The 17,224-nt window shown below is 49.9% G+C and overlaps 5 protein-coding genes across 5 annotated transcripts; 1 reads left to right on the top strand and 4 right to left on the bottom strand.

Moving 5' to 3' along the window:
- Positions 1-435: 435 nt before the first annotated feature.
- On the bottom strand, positions 436-3,304 carry SET2 (histone methyltransferase set2; the record flags this gene model as incomplete). The annotated part of the gene is made up of 3 exons (XM_044827185.1): positions 436-1,227; positions 1,280-2,883; positions 2,941-3,304. 3 exons carry the CDS (start codon positions 3,302-3,304, stop codon positions 436-438), a joined length of 2,760 nt encoding a protein of 919 aa, XP_044677779.1.
- An 896-nt stretch (positions 3,305-4,200) lies between these two features.
- J7337_009591 (uncharacterized protein) lies at positions 4,201-5,260 on the bottom strand (the record flags this gene model as incomplete). The annotated part of the gene is made up of 3 exons (XM_044827186.1): positions 4,201-4,620; positions 4,658-5,109; positions 5,173-5,260. 3 exons carry the CDS (start codon positions 5,258-5,260, stop codon positions 4,201-4,203), a joined length of 960 nt encoding a protein of 319 aa, XP_044677780.1.
- Positions 5,261-7,954: 2,694 nt separating this feature from the next.
- Positions 7,955-8,822, top strand: J7337_009592 (uncharacterized protein; the record flags this gene model as incomplete). The annotated part of the gene is made up of 3 exons (XM_044827187.1): positions 7,955-7,981; positions 8,034-8,142; positions 8,197-8,822. The coding sequence occupies 3 exons, from the start codon at positions 7,955-7,957 to the stop codon at positions 8,820-8,822; spliced, it is 762 nt and encodes a 253-aa protein (XP_044677781.1).
- A 1,006-nt stretch (positions 8,823-9,828) lies between these two features.
- J7337_009593 (uncharacterized protein) lies at positions 9,829-11,390 on the bottom strand (the record flags this gene model as incomplete). Its single annotated transcript, XM_044827188.1, has 2 exons — positions 9,829-11,035; positions 11,089-11,390. The coding sequence occupies 2 exons, from the start codon at positions 11,388-11,390 to the stop codon at positions 9,829-9,831; spliced, it is 1,509 nt and encodes a 502-aa protein (XP_044677782.1).
- Positions 11,391-13,259: 1,869 nt separating this feature from the next.
- On the bottom strand, positions 13,260-16,205 carry J7337_009594 (uncharacterized protein; the record flags this gene model as incomplete). The annotated part of the gene is made up of 7 exons (XM_044827189.1): positions 13,260-13,313; positions 13,377-13,487; positions 13,536-13,910; positions 13,962-14,294; positions 14,344-15,483; positions 15,558-15,943; positions 16,001-16,205. The coding sequence occupies 7 exons, from the start codon at positions 16,203-16,205 to the stop codon at positions 13,260-13,262; spliced, it is 2,604 nt and encodes an 867-aa protein (XP_044677783.1).
- Between the last annotated feature and the right edge of the window lie 1,019 nt (positions 16,206-17,224).

A 17,224-nucleotide genomic window follows, 5' to 3' on the forward strand; every position in this document is an offset into this window, starting at 1 on the left:
TTGATACCCCAAGAGGGTGTTTCTACACCGGATGACCAACTGGATGGATTGCTTGCGCCTGAACGCGAATAATCGACCCATGATGAAGAAGCACGATTCTCAGAAAGACCAGAACGGTATGATATTAATATCAGGGATCAAGACAACCCCCAACGCCAAGAAATGCCTCTGCAGCTCGGATTGTCCGAGTAGCAAGCCCAATAGAATATGCGGCCAACGCTACCCCCCCGGATTGCCCATCGAACACAGGGTCCAAAATATACAGGCTGTTCGCCGTTTATATAGTGATGGTACAGTGCGCCTGGTATTGGCCCTTTAACTCCCGAAATGCAAGTGTGATTATATGTCCCAACCAAGCTCCATTAGTGCTCCTATCCGTAGACTGCAATGCCGGGGGCTCAGCAGATACTGTTCTGCAATCCTTTTGCTCATGCTTCAAGCTGACGTCTTCTGCGACCCAACCCCCCTTGCCTCGTGATTCAGGCGAGACAGCTCGTTGGAAACATCCTGTAAATCTTTTTCAGCGCCTCTAGTGGCGTCCTCCAGATCCTTCGTATGGTTGGCCTCGTCTTCAAGCCTTTGTGCCTCCTCGTTCTCCCTCATTAATGCCTCCTCCTGCTCACGAAGAGCCTGCTGTTCAGCATCAACAACACCTTCCATGGCTGAATGCGGAGGAGGCGGTGGCGGAGGAGGAGGGCTGGGCGCATCCAGCTCATCCTCTCTTAACCTCTTCATGTTTGGCCCATCGGTTGGATATATCGAGAGAGGACCTTCTGCTTCCGATTCCCTCTTCCTCTTGCGCTCAGGGCTTCCCAGAGAACCACTGCCCTCATTATCCGATACTGCGGCAACATCAAGCCCATCAGCTGGAGTCCCATTAACATTGACTAAAGATGTACCCTCAAGCCCACCAGCAACGGAGCCAGTACTGATCCCTACAGCACTGGGGCCTTGGTCACCTTTCACCTGGGTATCTACGTTTTCGCCCGCCCTTGGTTTCTGCTGATCACCGAATTTCTTAACAGCACGGTCTAAGAAGTCCTTGACGTACTGCTTCATTTTCCTCGCCTGCTTTTCACTTAGGGGTGTATTGGGGTCGCCGACCCGGTTGTTCTTATAGTCGGACGAGACAAGCTTTTTAGCTATCTCTTTACCAAAGCGCTTAAGCTCCTCCTTAGGAAGTTTGTGATGGAATTTGTCGAGGACATGTTTGATGTGGGGAAATACCTAGCAACTTGTTAGTAAAGAAAGTCCTTAGCCGAATTCGAATGCAACCAACCGTGTTTTCGTATATCTTCATTTGTTTTTCGATGGGAAGAGCTCGCCATTTCTCCTCCTTCTCCTCCTTGGGTGGCGTGTCTGCCGTCTTGGGCGTCGAAACTGAAGTATGTTTAGGTGTTCCCTTCTCAGTGACCTGGGCGATAATACTTTGGATCGCCAATTGCTCCTTCATAGCCTTGGACGGTGCCTTGACAGCAGGTTCCGCTACAGGCTGGGTAGGTCGCTGCCATGTTGTGATGCCTTGCTTGTTATAGAAATAAGTGTTTCCTGCAGCATCCTTGGCGGTGAACCATCCTTGAGGAAGCCCACCATTGAACGGGGGCCTGCGAGGGCGTCCGCCGTTCTGGAAAAACGCGACGTTCCTTTGCGGCATGCTGTTTCGAGGACCTTTCGGCGCGTCAATGGTCTGTGGCGACGCTGTCTTTGAAGATTGCGCTGCCTCCTCGTCTCGACCTGCACCGCGTCGCTCCTCAAATGAGTTTGCAGCTGGTGCGTTGGGGTCGAACTTGCGTCGTCTGATTCTGTACGCCACCTCCAACTTACTCCACTCGTCGAGAAGGTATTTTGACTTCGAAGCCACGTCTTCGTGCTCGGATCGTGTCAGACCCTCGATGGTGGCCTCGATTTTGGAGTCCTGGATCTTGTTCCTTGTCAAGCGTGGGAACTTGTCGAGGATGTCCAAAACCTGAAGGACGACGTTGTGGTCCTCGATAAAAGTGTTGAGTGTTGTTTTGAGAATTTGGTAAGCGTGCATACGCATAACACAGTGGATGACGCGCTCCTCGTCGCACCGCAGGATACGGTCCAGTAATTTCACCGCAATCCATTTCTCTTTGCATTGCATAAGAGCAGCCATGACCTTTCGCGCGTCGTCCTCGTTGAGACTGCGCGAAGGTATACTGTTGACATATTCCTCATCGTCCTCATCTGGCTTCTTCTTCCGAGGCTTCTTTGCCACGGAAGTATCCCAGCCGTCACCTCCATCGATGCCCAGAGCCTCGACAGTCGCGACAGGCAATTTGGTTGCTCGCTCAGTTTGTGTTTTGCCTCCAATGAATCCCACGCAATTGGCTTCCCCACAGTAGCAGGGTTGGGGGTCGGCACCATATCGGTCAACATTGTAGTTAAACACCAACTCTTCTCCGGATTGGATCTTGCGCGAGGCAAAAATGCCCATTCGGAGTTTGTCGCCAACCACCCACTTATCAACATAGCAGTTGGGGTTGCAAGAGTGATTGCAGAAGCGACCATAGTTGCCCTTTTTTGTTGCGTCCACAAACTCGCTCTTGTTTAGCGACATGAAGTAGAAATGCTTGATACCCTCTTCGTCATATTGAATCATTCGACGGCGAAAGGTAGGCTCATTGATGACTTCGCCAATGTACTCAAAGACGAAGTCATTGGCTTGTAGATCAGAATCGGCACGGAGGCCGAAACCCTTCTTTTCGGTCTTGATGACAGAAACGTTGGCGTACTGCTTGCGCTGGAACCGCTGATTCTGGCAGCCCCCTGCACAATTTCCAGCCTCAGCGCTACATTCCATTTTTGTCGCTCGGTTGATGCAGTCCGAGTCCTCGCCACATGCAATATTTTCGCCATTATCTGCGGAGAAAAGTTAGCGAGGCACCAGACCACAAGGGCTCATTGTGGGCAACGTACGCCATTCTTCCCGACACTCGCAGTCCAAGTCGTCGTTATCTGTAGATCCAAGGTGCTTTGAGCCGTAGAGGCAATCGGGGATAAGCTGAAAGAAATTACAAGATTCGGCGGTCATGTCGGGTAGGTGGTCGAAAAGGACGGGTTCACGGCTGGCTGCCAACTTTTGAGAGGCCTTTCGAGAGAGCTTGGAGGGCCTGCTTGAGCTCGGTGTGTCTGCGCTTCCACTGCGCGACTTGACGCCATCGTGAGAACCGCTCGGCGATCGGGATTCTTCCTGGCCGCCATTCGTGATGGACATGGGAGTCCTCTCCTCCTGCTTTACATGCGCGCCGTTTGTGCCCTCCTCAAGCTTGATTTCCTCCATTTTGCTAGTCGTATACTCGTCATCCTCCATTAGTACATCAGGAGCAATAGCACAAAGGCCAGGTTTTGGAGCGTGGTCTCGAGATCCAAGGTATCGAAGGTACTGAGCTGTCGCGAAGGAGCAGGACGTGTCGAGAGGTCAATGCGAACGCGAAGAATGACTCGTCCCAAGACAGCAAAAAGGGTGGAGTGTGAACGCGGAGTTGGTGGAGCGGGTAGACTATATCCTAGGCGCATCTATTGCAAGGCAACCTAGGGGCCTTACGGGGGAACGAAGCAGAAAGTTAGAGGCGAGGCAAGGCAAGGCAAGGCAAGGCAAGACGAGAAGAGAGGCCCGAGAGAGGTTACTTGATGTATGCAGGCCAAATCCGGGGTTAACGTTAAGCGGTCACGGGAAAAAGCGACGGGGCGAGACAAAGAAGCCAGGGCACATTGAGACCGTGCATCAACGATTACAAAATACAACGGGAGGGACAAAGCCAATTCGAGTCGAGAACAACTCCATCCGACCCAGGACAAACCCAAAGGCAAAGCAAATAGCGAGCAGCATCCATCTTTTGTCGGAATTTTATGGCCCCGAGTGCCCGACGTAGTGGAAAAGGGCCCGACCGAGGCAACTACAGCGCGCCATAATCGCTATTCCTCCAGTTGCGTGCAGCTCAGTAGCAAGCCACCGTCAAACAACCTTTAACCTACTACTAGACCTATACAATATCAGTGTCTATATTTTCGCATCAATTCACACCGATTCTCGAGGCTTTAGGTCTCTGAGCGTCCTCAACGTGGACGACGTATCAAGAATGCGCCTCAGCAGCTCCTGGTAGTCCCAACCCAGGGCCTCCGCAGCCAACAAGGTGAGACTTGCTTGATCCTCGCGCCCAGGTCGACCAGGACCCGTCATGTTCTGCAAACAAACGTCTTTAGCCACACTTTGAGCGCTTCGGGAAGGACAGGACAAACCGGTTTCATGTTCACGTCAAATAAGGCAAACTTGGAGTCGGCCGAGTCCTTGAATCTGCGGACATCAATTCGAATTGGCGCTGTCGCCGCAAACGCTTGTGCCACCATTTCGCATTCCTCTGCCACCTGTTTGTTTGCTGCCTGGCTCCCCTCCGTGGCGGTTATCGCCCTTGAGTTTGCTGTGACTGCGACGGCGCCATTGTAGGGAGCAACGCCATTGATGTGGTTGAAACGCGTCACAACAGGCAATGCCCAGTAACTACCTCCTCTCGATGTAGGCGGCATAACCGTAACAGTCGCCTCTTCGCCGGCAAGATATTCTTCCACCATGATAGAGGGTGATTCTTTAAATAAGGCCTGTGCATGTTCAATGAGTTCCTTCGCTGCGACAGACACGAACGCCATGGCTGCCACGGCCACGTATAGGCTTTGCGACAATCGGGAAAGGGAGGTCAAGCTTCTCAAGAGTCCCTTGAGTGTCTTGGCTCTCGTTTAGGGTCCATGCTCGTGGCATAGTAAACCCGCCAATTTTCCGCAGTATATTGTTAACAAATTCTTTGTCGTCGTATCGCTCAACAATCAACGGGCCTCGCCCCACAACCTTAATGTGGTCTTGATGCTCCGCGAGACGAGCTGATACTTGAAGAGGATGCGACGAGAAGAGGATCGTGTTGGCCCATACATGGCTTGCGCCCTTCTTGACAGCCTCTAGAATGCCATCGTCGGTATCGGGAAACGACCATCCAGCTTGTTCACTTGGTTTGGGAGCATTGTGAGGGCAGATGACATCGACGTTCGGTGATAGGCTCAAGTTGTAGGCGATATCGGCGCCGGAGTCCATGTAACCTACGAACACAGTAGTTTAAGCAAACACAGTGAATTGGGCAAAGAAAGGATAAATCTTCGAACCTCCGGGCTTCTTTGGTTTCTGAATCCCATCAATAATAGGAGGGTCGAGACTTTGGTAAAGCACAGCTACGCGAGCTCTTGATGCCATGGACAATGAAGCTTTCAGGTTAATCAAGGACGAGCGATGACGAAATTGTCGGCCAGCTCCTGTTGTAAGAGATTGTATCACGTGCATGGAACTCGAGACAATGCGTTGCATGATTGAATTGGAGTATGATACTGATGGATTAGAACTAAAGACTCGAGAGAAGGAGAAGTTACTATATCGTGGAGCCTTTGATCTTGGATCTGCTCGTCGGAACCATCCGGTGGGCTATTCCATGGACGCAGATGGAGTAATCCTACCTATACTGACTGCCCAGGCTTTATCGACGCCAATTGGCGAGATCAATGAGCTTCATGAGCTGTTTAGTTATTGTTTTTATGAATTCTGCTTCATATGATGCAATTGATTTATTGGCATTATAGGCTGAACAACAATCATGGCTCTTTTTCTTAGCTACCTTATTTCGAATAGGGCCCAGTCAGACGTTGCCAGCTCATTGTGCATTAATGCCTGTCTAGAAGATCAACGCCATGGCTGGACCTGATTATAAAAGGGAGATGCGCTCTCTTGTCTAAAGCGGTTGATTGATGCCCTGCCTGTTCCTTTTTTTTTATGCAATGATGAACTGTCACTTGAATGAAGGAACTGGACTTACATCAGATCCAATGCTGATGCTGAGACTCTACGTACCGACTGGTCTGGAGTCCAGGTCTTGACGAACAGTTGGCCAGTGCAACGCTGGCGAAATACGACGAGTCGACCACCAAATCAATGACCAGTCATTCTTGTCTTCAACAGCAACAAAGAGGCAACAAACTCTTGAGAAGACCTAATGAATGGCCTGAGACCACGGACCCGTCGTCAACTGGCCAATAGGCCTCAGCCCATCTCTTGAGGTTCCAGAGAGTTGCACCAACAGCCCCTTGCCCAACCCTGACGGTAAATAGGTAGCTTGGCAACTCTTGATCAATAGTCGCTGACTTTGCCTTGCACAGGATGGATACTGCACATCAAGTCAAAACCAGGCTGAGCTCATCGCTGGTTGGTGGCCACACATCCATCATGGGCATGGATGGAACAAGGACAAATACGGTACCAGCCGCATACGCGAGAAGCCAATGGAATATCGCCAAATCCATGTTGGTGTGTATCAATGGGCTGAGCCTGTGAGCACGGGACATGGACATGGAGTATGAGGTATGTATTGTGTCTGCCGTCTACAGAGGCCCCTTCTCTTCGATAAGCCCCCTACTCCGAGTCAGGCGCCTCCAGGTTCCAGTGGGATTGGTCCTTTGAGTTCTCTTTAGACCCGTCCTGATGCACCTATTTTTTGTCCGAGGAGTGAGTGCTGCAGTGGTGCATCATGGCAGGGTCACAGTCATTAAAGAAACAGGGACCATGGACAAATTGGAGCTCTCCGAGTGAGACATTTAGAGGCCTCTCGACGCAATTACTCAATTCAATAAGCCTTTGGGTTGTCAGCTTGATTTGCCATCCAAGTTTGGTGGCAGTCATACTCACAACCATATCAGATCAGCGCCTCACTCGCAAACATGGATAGGAGGATTTCCAGATCCAGGAATCGGCTTAAGCTGTACCACGCAACACACGCACATGTACATGCACCGCGCATGCACAATCTCATTACATCGCTGCGCATCTCATCTCATCAGGGGATAATGAGATGAATTGTGCTGGATCGCATTGCGTCTTGTGCATCGTTTTCTCGGCCACTCCCGTCCAATATCATGTGCAGCAGTTTTACAAAAGGGCTGAGGCGGTACTTGAATATTGAGCAAACCGATTAATCTATCTATTTGGTGGCTTCAGTCCGAATTAGGTACCTACCTACCTACCTAGTCGTTGTCTCTGTGCACCCTGTCTGCCTTATAGGAGGCATCCAGGGTCTGACACTGACACTGACGTTGAGTCTGTCATTGTCTGTTTCTCGACCGTTGGTCTACTTGCAGCGTTGTCACCAAAACCTACTTAGATACCTGCTGCCTATATTCACCACTGCCGTCCTTTTGATCTCAACATCCTCGGTGTGATCTGCCTTTCACTCAAACGAGCATCTCTTGTCAAGGAAATCTCCCCAGGATTCGCCTTTATTATTTCACAAGCTAGCGAAACCAAGTCCCGCTCCGCTTTAGAATAGACCTGAGACTTTAAGAACCGGTCGAAAACACACCCCATAAAGCGATCTCACTACACCAGGCAATATCCTCCCAGAATCTACAACTTTACCCAGGAATTATCAAGGACTCCTTTCGTTTTTCTTTACAGGTTCTAGCACAGAGAGAATCTCAGCCCAGACCTTGTGTTCCCGCGTCTGGCTAGAAGTAGCAATCCTCGCTTCTTCGTCCATCCGCTATCACATGTACCGCAGCATCTTGAGCGAGTCGCTTCCTTTTGTCGTACCCGACGTCTCCAAGCCAGTTGGCTGGGCCCATCGTTAGGCTATATCGTGGCCCTTAAATGCAATATATCACAAGATTCCACAAACTCTTCGATCCTTTCGCGTCTTGCCATCAACTTCCAATGAGTCTATCGACCGAAACGCCCAAAGACGACATTCGCTTTCTAAAGACATCCACAGAACGAGGATCTAGTCTTCGATGGACTTTCAATTCTTCTCGCGGTTGAGATATATGAGAATCCACTTCAACATCTACTTTTGAAGCCTTTTCGAAGTCTCATTCTCACCAGGATAGTTTTCAAGGAAAACATATCAGCATGGAACCATTTAATGACCAGGAGAAGGTATATCTCGTCAAGCTAGCCTCCTGAAGTTCTTCATCTGACCAAACTCCAGCGACATCTCCTTGCCGAGATAATCAAGCACAGTCAATTAGATGTCCAATATTTGGAGAGTCTAGTTCGCCATATTGAGCCAAACTGGATGCAAATGCAACTCCCGAACGGTAAGTATAACAGCCACTACCTCCAGACTCCCCCGAACTAAACATCCTTTATAGGTCGCAACATGGCTCAGTGTATGGAGACAGCTCAGAGCATGTACATAGGACAACGTGGGACAAAGCGGAAAGCTAGCGAAGAAGAATCGAGCACTCAGAACAACAACGACGGTCAACTTCACAACAACCAGGCTCTACCTCTTCTGTCTCAACATTCCCCAGCGCAGAACTCACCGGCAAACTTCCAACGCCAGCCCGCTATGGCTACCGGGTCCCATTTGCAGCAACCTCAGCAACCTGAACAGCCTCCCAAGAAGAAAAAGGGCCGTCCAGCATATGCAGGTCGGGATGTGACCAGTCAGCGACCCTTCAATCCTCGTCCTATCGCTCCAAAGCCATCTGCGCAAATTCTACAGAACCCTCACTCGGGCTTTCGCACTATTGCCCCGGCTCCTCAAGCTGTTGTTCCACCACGGCCCCCAGAATCGTTGCATAATGCATACAAAGGTCCAAGCCGCGCACTTCCTGTGGAGTTTCAAAACACTCACAGGAATTTGAATACTTTCCGGCCTTCTATCAAACCGTCATCTGGGATGCTTCAGCCAAAGCAGACAGCAGGAATTTCAGACAACACATCGGTTGGTAGTAGCGTTTCGTCCGTTGGGCGTCAGCTAATAATCTGGTAGCATGGAGCACAGATGTCTAACCGCACGAGATCCCTTAGTGAAGCGGTACCGCACGTGCAAAAACAAGAAGGTTCTCCAAACAACCGATCAAGCTCATTGCAACCGACGGGAACTGACGACCAAAGTCGCATAATACAAAGCAGAGCACCAGATCAGATGCAAGAAACGAAAACAAAATCGGATGAGGAGACTACGAATCGACATCAGAGAAAGATTTAGGGAGATGAGACCAACATTTCTGAATGGGCAAACGAGGGAGAACAAGGAGCTTCACCTACTACTCGTGGGATATTTGGTACGATAATGCTAGGCACGACTGTTAATGAGGATGATATAGACAGAGGCAATGATAAGAGAGCAGCTGGTTTGACTCTCAGGTAACCTGTAAAGCTGGGAGACTAATAGGCATGAACTTCGGGACATCTTCAAAACCGTATACGGGTACCAATAGACAGAATTCATAAACTAATGACAATTGTATCAAGCGAGACATAAACTTGCACTACTTGCCTAAGCGCAATTACATAGATACAATTTGGATACTTGCCCGACATATGACAGCCTCAGAAGGCAAATAATACTTGTGACCTTTGATGAAGGACGCGAAAATAAACTCCTTCAAGAGACCTTTTGGGTTATGATAACTTACCTCAAGTCTGAAGACTTTTGTCCTGATGCCCTAAGTTTTTGCCTCCCTTGGGAAATAGACATCTGTTTGCTGGTTGAAGAGGAAAGCATGTCACGACAAAAGATAGAATGCTCAGACAGATGCAAGAAAGTGCATGAAAAAGAGCAAGACGCTTATGTTGATTGCATTAACCCTCATTATCCTTGGCTTCACAACACCCAATCAAGTGTGCCCAGTCCATTCCAGATTTCGGCTTCGAGATAAAATAAATATCTGGATCTCCTAGGTCTTCGCTAAAAACATTTCCTGATTTATTCAGATAATCCCAAACTCCACTGTCCTTGAATGGTCATTTTGATATTCCTCTTGTACCCCCTTTTACTGCTTAACAATCTTCTCAATTGTGTCCACAAGGATATCAGCGTGCTTCTGCTGGAAGATGAGCATAGGTCGCAGACGAACGGCGCTGGCGCCACTGCCACCGATGTTCACACCCAATTTCTTGGCCTCTCCTAGGAACTGGTCACGCTTGGGGCTGTCGAAGGCAATGAATGTACCTTGACCCTTGCCACGCAGGTTCTCGATCTGACCGGGGTATTTCTTGCTAAGAGACTCGAGGTCCTTGAAGAGGCGATCACCAACTCGCGCGGTGTGGTTGACGAGGTCGTTCTTGTTGATTTCATCGACAATGGCTTTGAAGAGGATGGCACGAGCAGGGTCACCCATCCATGTGTTGAACTGTCTGTAAGGCTTGTTGGGGCGGATAGCAGGGTCGCCATAGTAGAAACCGGCAGCTTGAGCCTTCTTGGAGAAGGTCACGATATCAGGGGGTGTCTCGAGGTTCCAGTGCTCATGAGCCCAGAACTTGCCAGTAGCACCGATGCCAGTCTGGACTTCGTCGACAATAAGCAGAATGTTATGCTTCTTGGTCAGGGCTCGCAGCTTGCGGAAGAAGTCGGGCGAGGCGTGGTTGTCACCGCCTTCACTCTGGACTGGCTCGACGACAACGGCGCAAGGAGGTAGGTGCCAGTTCTTGATAAGGTGCTCGACCTCATCGAGACTGGCTTGCTCGATCTTCTTGTTCTCCTCCACGTTCTCCTCGAGAGGATATTTGAGCTTGGGGAAAGTCGCTTGAGGCCAGTCGAAAGCAGGGATGTCGACCTTGTGGATAGCCTTGGAGCGGGTAGTAGAAAGCGATCCAAAGAGACGACCGTGGAAGCCGGTCTTGAAAGAAAGAATAGAAAGATCAGGGCTTCCGGGGGCGTGGTTATCCATAGCGCTGTCAAGTTCCTTGGTGCTGAAATCAACCTCAGGGCCACCACGCTCCTGCTGTCGGCGCCACATAAAGGCGGCCTTGTAGGCAGTCTCGTTCGCATCCGAGCCAGCCATGGCAGTGAAGACATTATCCAGACCCTTGGGGGCAACAGTAAGAAGACTGGACTTGAGAAGATCGGCCCAGTCATGAGAGGGGAAGGCTCCGAGGGCAGGTCGGTTGACAATGGCGTTTACCATCTCAGGGCTGGAGGCGGCATTGAGAAGGGCAGGGTTGTTATAGCCGACTGCAATTGAAGCAATCTGGGCAAAGCTATTTTATTCGTTAGTATTTGGTGATGAAGCTGGCTTTCAATTGGCTCTTACACATCGAGAAGCACGTTGCCATCGGGGTCGGCAATGTAGTTGCCCTTGCTCTTGGTATAGTCGACAAGCATGTTTGCGCTCCGAGTATCAAAGACCTTGGTGAGCTCATCCATGTGACTCTTGGTCTTGGGGCCAGGAATAGCTGTCTTGACCGTAGGGGCCTCTGGCTCGCCAGCGAAGAAGGTCTTCTCAGAGACAGCAGCCATGCGCATGCTGCGCGAAGTAGCGAAAGATCGGCAAGGTGCAGCTCGGGCAGCTTGGACAGCAGGCCGGGCGGCCATGCCAGCGCGGAAAGCCGACATGACTAAGAATTGCAATTGATGAAGAGTGTGAATGTTTTATAGAATGCTTCGACCGTAAGGCAAGGTGTGAATTGGAACTGTGGTATGCCTGCTAAGTGAGGAAAGAAAGTTAGCATAAATGAACGTGAGCCGTCATGATATGGAAGCAAGCAATGCTACAAGTCAAATTGAGAGGGGCAACTCACTCTTGTCAAGCTAAGGTAGAAGCTTTGCAGGTATGAGGATGTCACACAGATGGGAGATACGGAAGAGGAGGGGAGAGAAGGGAGGGAGGTTGTCGTCAGCTTTTTATAATGTATCACTCACTTCAGAACCTAACGAAAGGAAAGGAAGGGTCCTTACTCGGACCCGGCTCTCACCTCACCTGCCCAAACACCGGAAGACAGGCGCCTTAGTCATGATGTCCCAGTCCGTCTACCTACAACTGAAAGCTACGCCTACCACAAAAAATGTTTCTTTTCCCCGCATTCGCTCTCAAGAAATTGACCAAGCGGAGGGCGGAAGTTGGTGAGAGGGAGGGGTGAAGCTAGACGTGTTTGAAAAGTTGCCGTAATAGGTAAGAAGCTGTAGTGCCCCAGCTCGCCTACAGCATCTCTCAGACCCCGCTAGCTCCTCTGATTCTCTCCGCTAGTTATCAGTTATCTTTTGTGACATTAGGTTCTTGTCTAACCTAGCCTCTATATCGAATCGCAAGAGACAGTTGATTTGTTTGAGTAATATTACTGATTTCAACATCGTCTACGAGAAGATCTGCTATTCCAATTCCATCTCGCCCTGTCTTTGTATCAAAGCCCGTGCCTCACCTTACCCACGGTGAACCCAGACCCAGATCTCGATAACAGACTGCAGTGCCGACATGTCTACTGTACAGGGGTCAGATACTACATACGCTACGTACCGATAACATTCATGGATGCATTGTCCAACCATTATTGCAGCCTATCTCACACTCAAGAACACCCCGTGACCGGTTGCCAGCCACTGCGTATTCACATATCCAGGCACTGGTATCCGTACTGGTTGATAACAGAAAATCAATTCGTCCTTTCACGGGTTGACCTTCCTGATTCCATGTCCCGCTCTCCAAATCCACCAAGCTTGTCAAGGCGCGGGGTAAGACAGGTATCTCCATATCTCGGGGTACTTGGTCAGTTGGTATAAAACGGCGCTCAGATCCTGATACGCCTTCTAGCTACAGTACTTACACCAATCGAGTCAGAATTACCGACCACTATTCCTTACCGAACTCACCTTGAGACATGATTGCTTACTTTGTTTGGTGATCTTTCTACCGAGTGGGGATTTATCTGTTATGTAAAAGCAGCACATCTCCCATACAGCCCAACAGCATATATACACACCCAAACATGGTAGTCGTTCCCGTTCCACACACCGGGCCGGTTCCGGTCTCGGAGCCGTCCGAGTTCTCGGCTGCCAGACGTTGCTTTTAGTGCGTGTGGCATCCAGAAGCCTACCCTTTTGGGCAGGTTAAGGGAGACTGGAGGCTCTGTCAATGGCCTAGACAGTTCGTCCATCTATAAACATTGGACCACGATAACAATCACATGAGTTGAAGACACAAATTTCCACCTTGGCCGATCTTTCTAGTCAATTCAAAGAAAGAGTAACAAGTCGCCTCGATTCTCTGTGTGGCCATAAAAAAGTCTCATGCTGTCACAATGCCAATCTATAAGTTGGAGAAGACGGGGCTCTTCCATCCTTATCAACAACTGCGTTAACCATAATGTTGATGCGTCCGATTCTGATGCCCAAAAGAACTCGCTACCAGAAATGCAATGCCAATGCCATGCCTGTATCACAGAAACAAACAACGCCCACAATGCCCAAAACTCCTGATTCGCCTACAAGTTAAACGTCTTTCTCATGCTCCCGCATATATCTGACAAAGGTCTTCTTGTGGGTCTGGTAGCTGGGTTAGCATCTAAAAAGAACGTCGATTTCACGCAGTAGTCAGTGAATGCTTACCATTCCAGCGTATTTGCCGTCTTTCAGCACACAAATGTACCTGAGTCCGAGCTTCGCGAAAAGCTCATAAACCAAGTCCATTGGTGATCTGATATCCAATGCAACAGGTGCCTATGCTCGTCAGTGTGTGCGAGGTAGCACATATCGCAGAATGCTTACAGGATCTATGTATGGTGTAAAGTCTGTGGGATCATGTTCTCCCTCATCTTCGTCAATGCTAGGAACGTGGTCCATGAGGCAAAGATTCGTTGCTTCGTCTTCTAATTGATCAAGAGCGTATCCAAGATCAGGTGCAGGAATCAACCCAACCAAAATACCATGCCGCACAATTGGCAGTCCTCCATCGAGTTCGCCAGCCTTGTGCAGAAGCTCGAGCTTGATTCTCAAGCTGGTAGCAGGCACAACCGGCGAGTTGGTAATGTCAATGATTCGTTCTTTTCGAATCCGTGGCACAATGTCAGCCAGGTCTTCCGTAAAGATCGGCTTATGCTTATTGTCCAAGAATGGATATGAATTCATGCTGGTGAGGAGATCCTGTACAAGTCAGTCGCCGCTCAGTACATTGGCCAAAAATGAAAGACTCACATAGATGCTGTTGGGCTCGATAGCATCAGCTGTCCATTTGGCCACGAGGATGGCAAGAGAGAAGGGCAAGACATAATCAAGGCTACCAGTGAGCTCGAACAAGATAACTGCGAGTGTGACAGACAGTCTTGTCACACCACACATGGTGGCACCGGCTGCAATGAGACCATACACACCGGGTTGGATGCACGAGCCGTCTCTGCTAAAAGCACAGTCTCCCCAGATACCCCAATCGGGGACACGTAGCACGGCCCATTGCACCATATGGCCGACTATCCGGCCCATCAAGCCTCCAACAACCATAGATGGTACATAGATTCCAGCAGGAACTTTCTGTTGGGTATATTAGTTTATGCCACAGCTCGTTCCGAGTCATACTTACAATGCCGAAAGTGATAACGGTAAGGAAGCCCTTGATCAAGAGAGCCACAAACAGTTCAAAGAGAATAGGGGGGATCTCATCAATAGCCCCAGGACACAATGTTCGTTCTTCCCAGTCAATGCTGGAACCCTCGCACGGCGATGCGACATTGAGAAGCAACTCAGCAACAGGGAGCTTTGTCAGAGCATTCCAATAGCTCATCAATCCTGTTACCATTGCTACAAGCAGTACCTCCAGCAGAGGGTGCTTTTTGATCAACTGGATCCTTCTGAACGATTGGGCCCAGTATTTAGAGGCTTTGATAAAGAGCGCGCCCAGTGCACCGCCAATGATGCCCACAAATATGAAGCTCCCAAGCTCGAAATACTCCCAGTCGACCAGATATCTCACTTCAAACAGAACAATCTTGTGTGTACCGTAGGGGTTAAGGAATTTGAGGGACAACGCGGCGACGATACAGCAGAAGAAGGTTCGGAACAGCGTTTTTGCAGGGAAGAAGTACGAAACTTCTTCAAGGCCGAACAGTACTCCGCCTAGCGGCGCACCAAATGCCACGGCGACTCCTGCGGCTGCGGCTGCTGAAATAACCTCTCTCCGCTTTCCGTCGTTTCGATCGTACTTGGAGAATAATCGACACAAGATATTGCCCACGCAGGCAGCCATGTGAACGTAGGGGCCCTCCTTTCCGAGACTCATACCGGAAGCAACACTTAGAATCAGTGCTACCAATTTGATCATCAAGGTCCTGGCACCCAGGAAACCGTGCAAAACGAAGCCACTGAGAATGACGCGAACCTCGGCAACGCCACTGCCAGCAGCAGAATAGTAGACCATGGGGGGATTCTCTGGCTTTGGATCGGGTTGCGGTTGAGGTGTCGAAGATTCACTTGTGTTCAAGTCGTCATATGTCTGTGTGGGTTCATCGACAGCCAGGTTCTCATCTAGGGTCGTCAGTTGATACGCAGATGGGACAACTGTTTTTGTCCACAATGCCATCCAACAGGCAATAAGAGCAAGTGTGAGAACAAAGGCCATGTAAATCGCGAAGCTTCTCCAGATGTCTCCGGAAGGACTGTCTAGACTGTTCACAACATGTGCCCACCTGACCCAGTCCTCACAGACCTCCTCGGCGCAGCACCTCTAAGGTCGATGTTAGCCCACCTTCGTTCTAGGGACAAGCTGAGGAAGGGGCGCATCATGAATTAAGTACTGACCTTTCTGCTGAGGTACCAAGCTTTACTGCAGTAGCCCTCCTTGAAATCAAAGACAGTAGATTCGGCAACATCAACTGTGTATGCCATCAATGCAACGAGAAAGCCACAGAGAGCACTCAGAATCCAGCCCTGGGCGCCATCAAAGATAATGCGAACCCTGCCCCAGAAGTCCTTACGACTTCGAAGCTCCTTGACCCTGTAGGAATCGGCGATTGCGTCATGCACCCAGTCGGTACTGGTGAATTGATCGTACCACATGCGTTCATCGGGGAAAATCGTGCCTTTCGATTCGGCCATAGAGGACTCATGGCGGTCGGACAGGGCATTAACCAGTCTTGAGCTCCACGAGGGATGCCGACTATGATTTCGAGAGCCATGATAGGCACCTGAGACACAGAAAATAATTAGCTAAAGTCAGAATCAACAACTCCTGGAGAGCGCACCTATGTAGCTGTGGTCCCGCGATAAGGATCCTTTTTGCTGACGAGTCGAGCTTTGCTCGCTAATACGAATGCGCGACCTTGAAGCTGTGAGCAAGGGGGTTCGCTCGTCCAGTTCTCCTGTTGAAGCATTCCGCTGTAAAGGATTCCGTCTTCGCGTAGTGCGTGGTGAGGGCGGCTCGGAGCCTTCTGCATCTTGTCCCGCCATGATGGAATGAAAGTATGGTGGAAATGAGGTTGAAGGAGCAGGGAGTGGAGCGACAGTGACAGGCAAGCTCCAAGGGCGATACGAGTTTAAAGCAAGGCGTCCTGCCTGGTCCGGAGATAAAGGGAAGATAAAGATCAGCAGCAAGTGAAACAGAGATTGGGACACAAGGACGATCTGGTCCGAGTACTAGGTAGGTAGTTAGTATATCGCAACACCCGTGCCCGTACCCGTGCCCGTGCTTCGTGCCAGAACTTTGATGGTTCGTTGGTTGTCACACCGTCACCGTTCTCAGGGTCCAGGTGACCCTCGTTGGCGGGAGTGTGGAGGCGCGCCAAGCGTGACTGGACTTTGAAACAAGATGGCGGGGGGTGATCAGGTATAAATAGAGGCCGCCTGACGATGATGACACGGAGAATCGAGGAATGGAGAAGAGAAAGGAAGATTCTCATCGATGATCGGAGCTAGATCAAGGTTTGTAGGGACCGAGGAGTGCTAACTTAAGGTTGTTTTCTCATTGTTATTGGTCTCTTCGACTGCCAACTGCCACATTCGGTAACAAATACGCCGAATCGTCCTCAACGGTGAATCAACCAGCCCACCTACCCGTCCAACTCAAAATTATGTTTACCCTTAGGTACCTAAGGTAGGTAGGTATTTCTAGAGTATTCTCCCCTCTCTCTTCGCAATACAATAAACTCTTCTCTATCCAAAGTTCCCAGGCGTAAGGACTCAAGAGGGACAAAGGACATATCACAGACGTGATGAAACGCAATAAATAATACAGGGTTCAGCCACCAGAGCACGACAGGCATTCTGGAGGTACATGAGCGGTCTACTCGTTATGCCCACACGCAAAAGTACCTGTCACTACCCGAGGGAAGTCCTTCGGCATTTCGTCATTGTGCTCTAGGGAGGTCCCCACCGAAGGATTAGGTAGCTGACTCAAGCTATGTAGGTCCACTTTCTGCCGTAGGCGGCTAGCGTTAAGCGCTTGTTGCGCGTGGAATTGTTAAAATGGA

Source organism: Fusarium musae, chromosome 7, assembly GCF_019915245.1.
Source record: "Fusarium musae strain F31 chromosome 7, whole genome shotgun sequence".
Classification (NCBI taxonomy): domain Eukaryota; kingdom Fungi; phylum Ascomycota; class Sordariomycetes; order Hypocreales; family Nectriaceae; genus Fusarium; species Fusarium musae.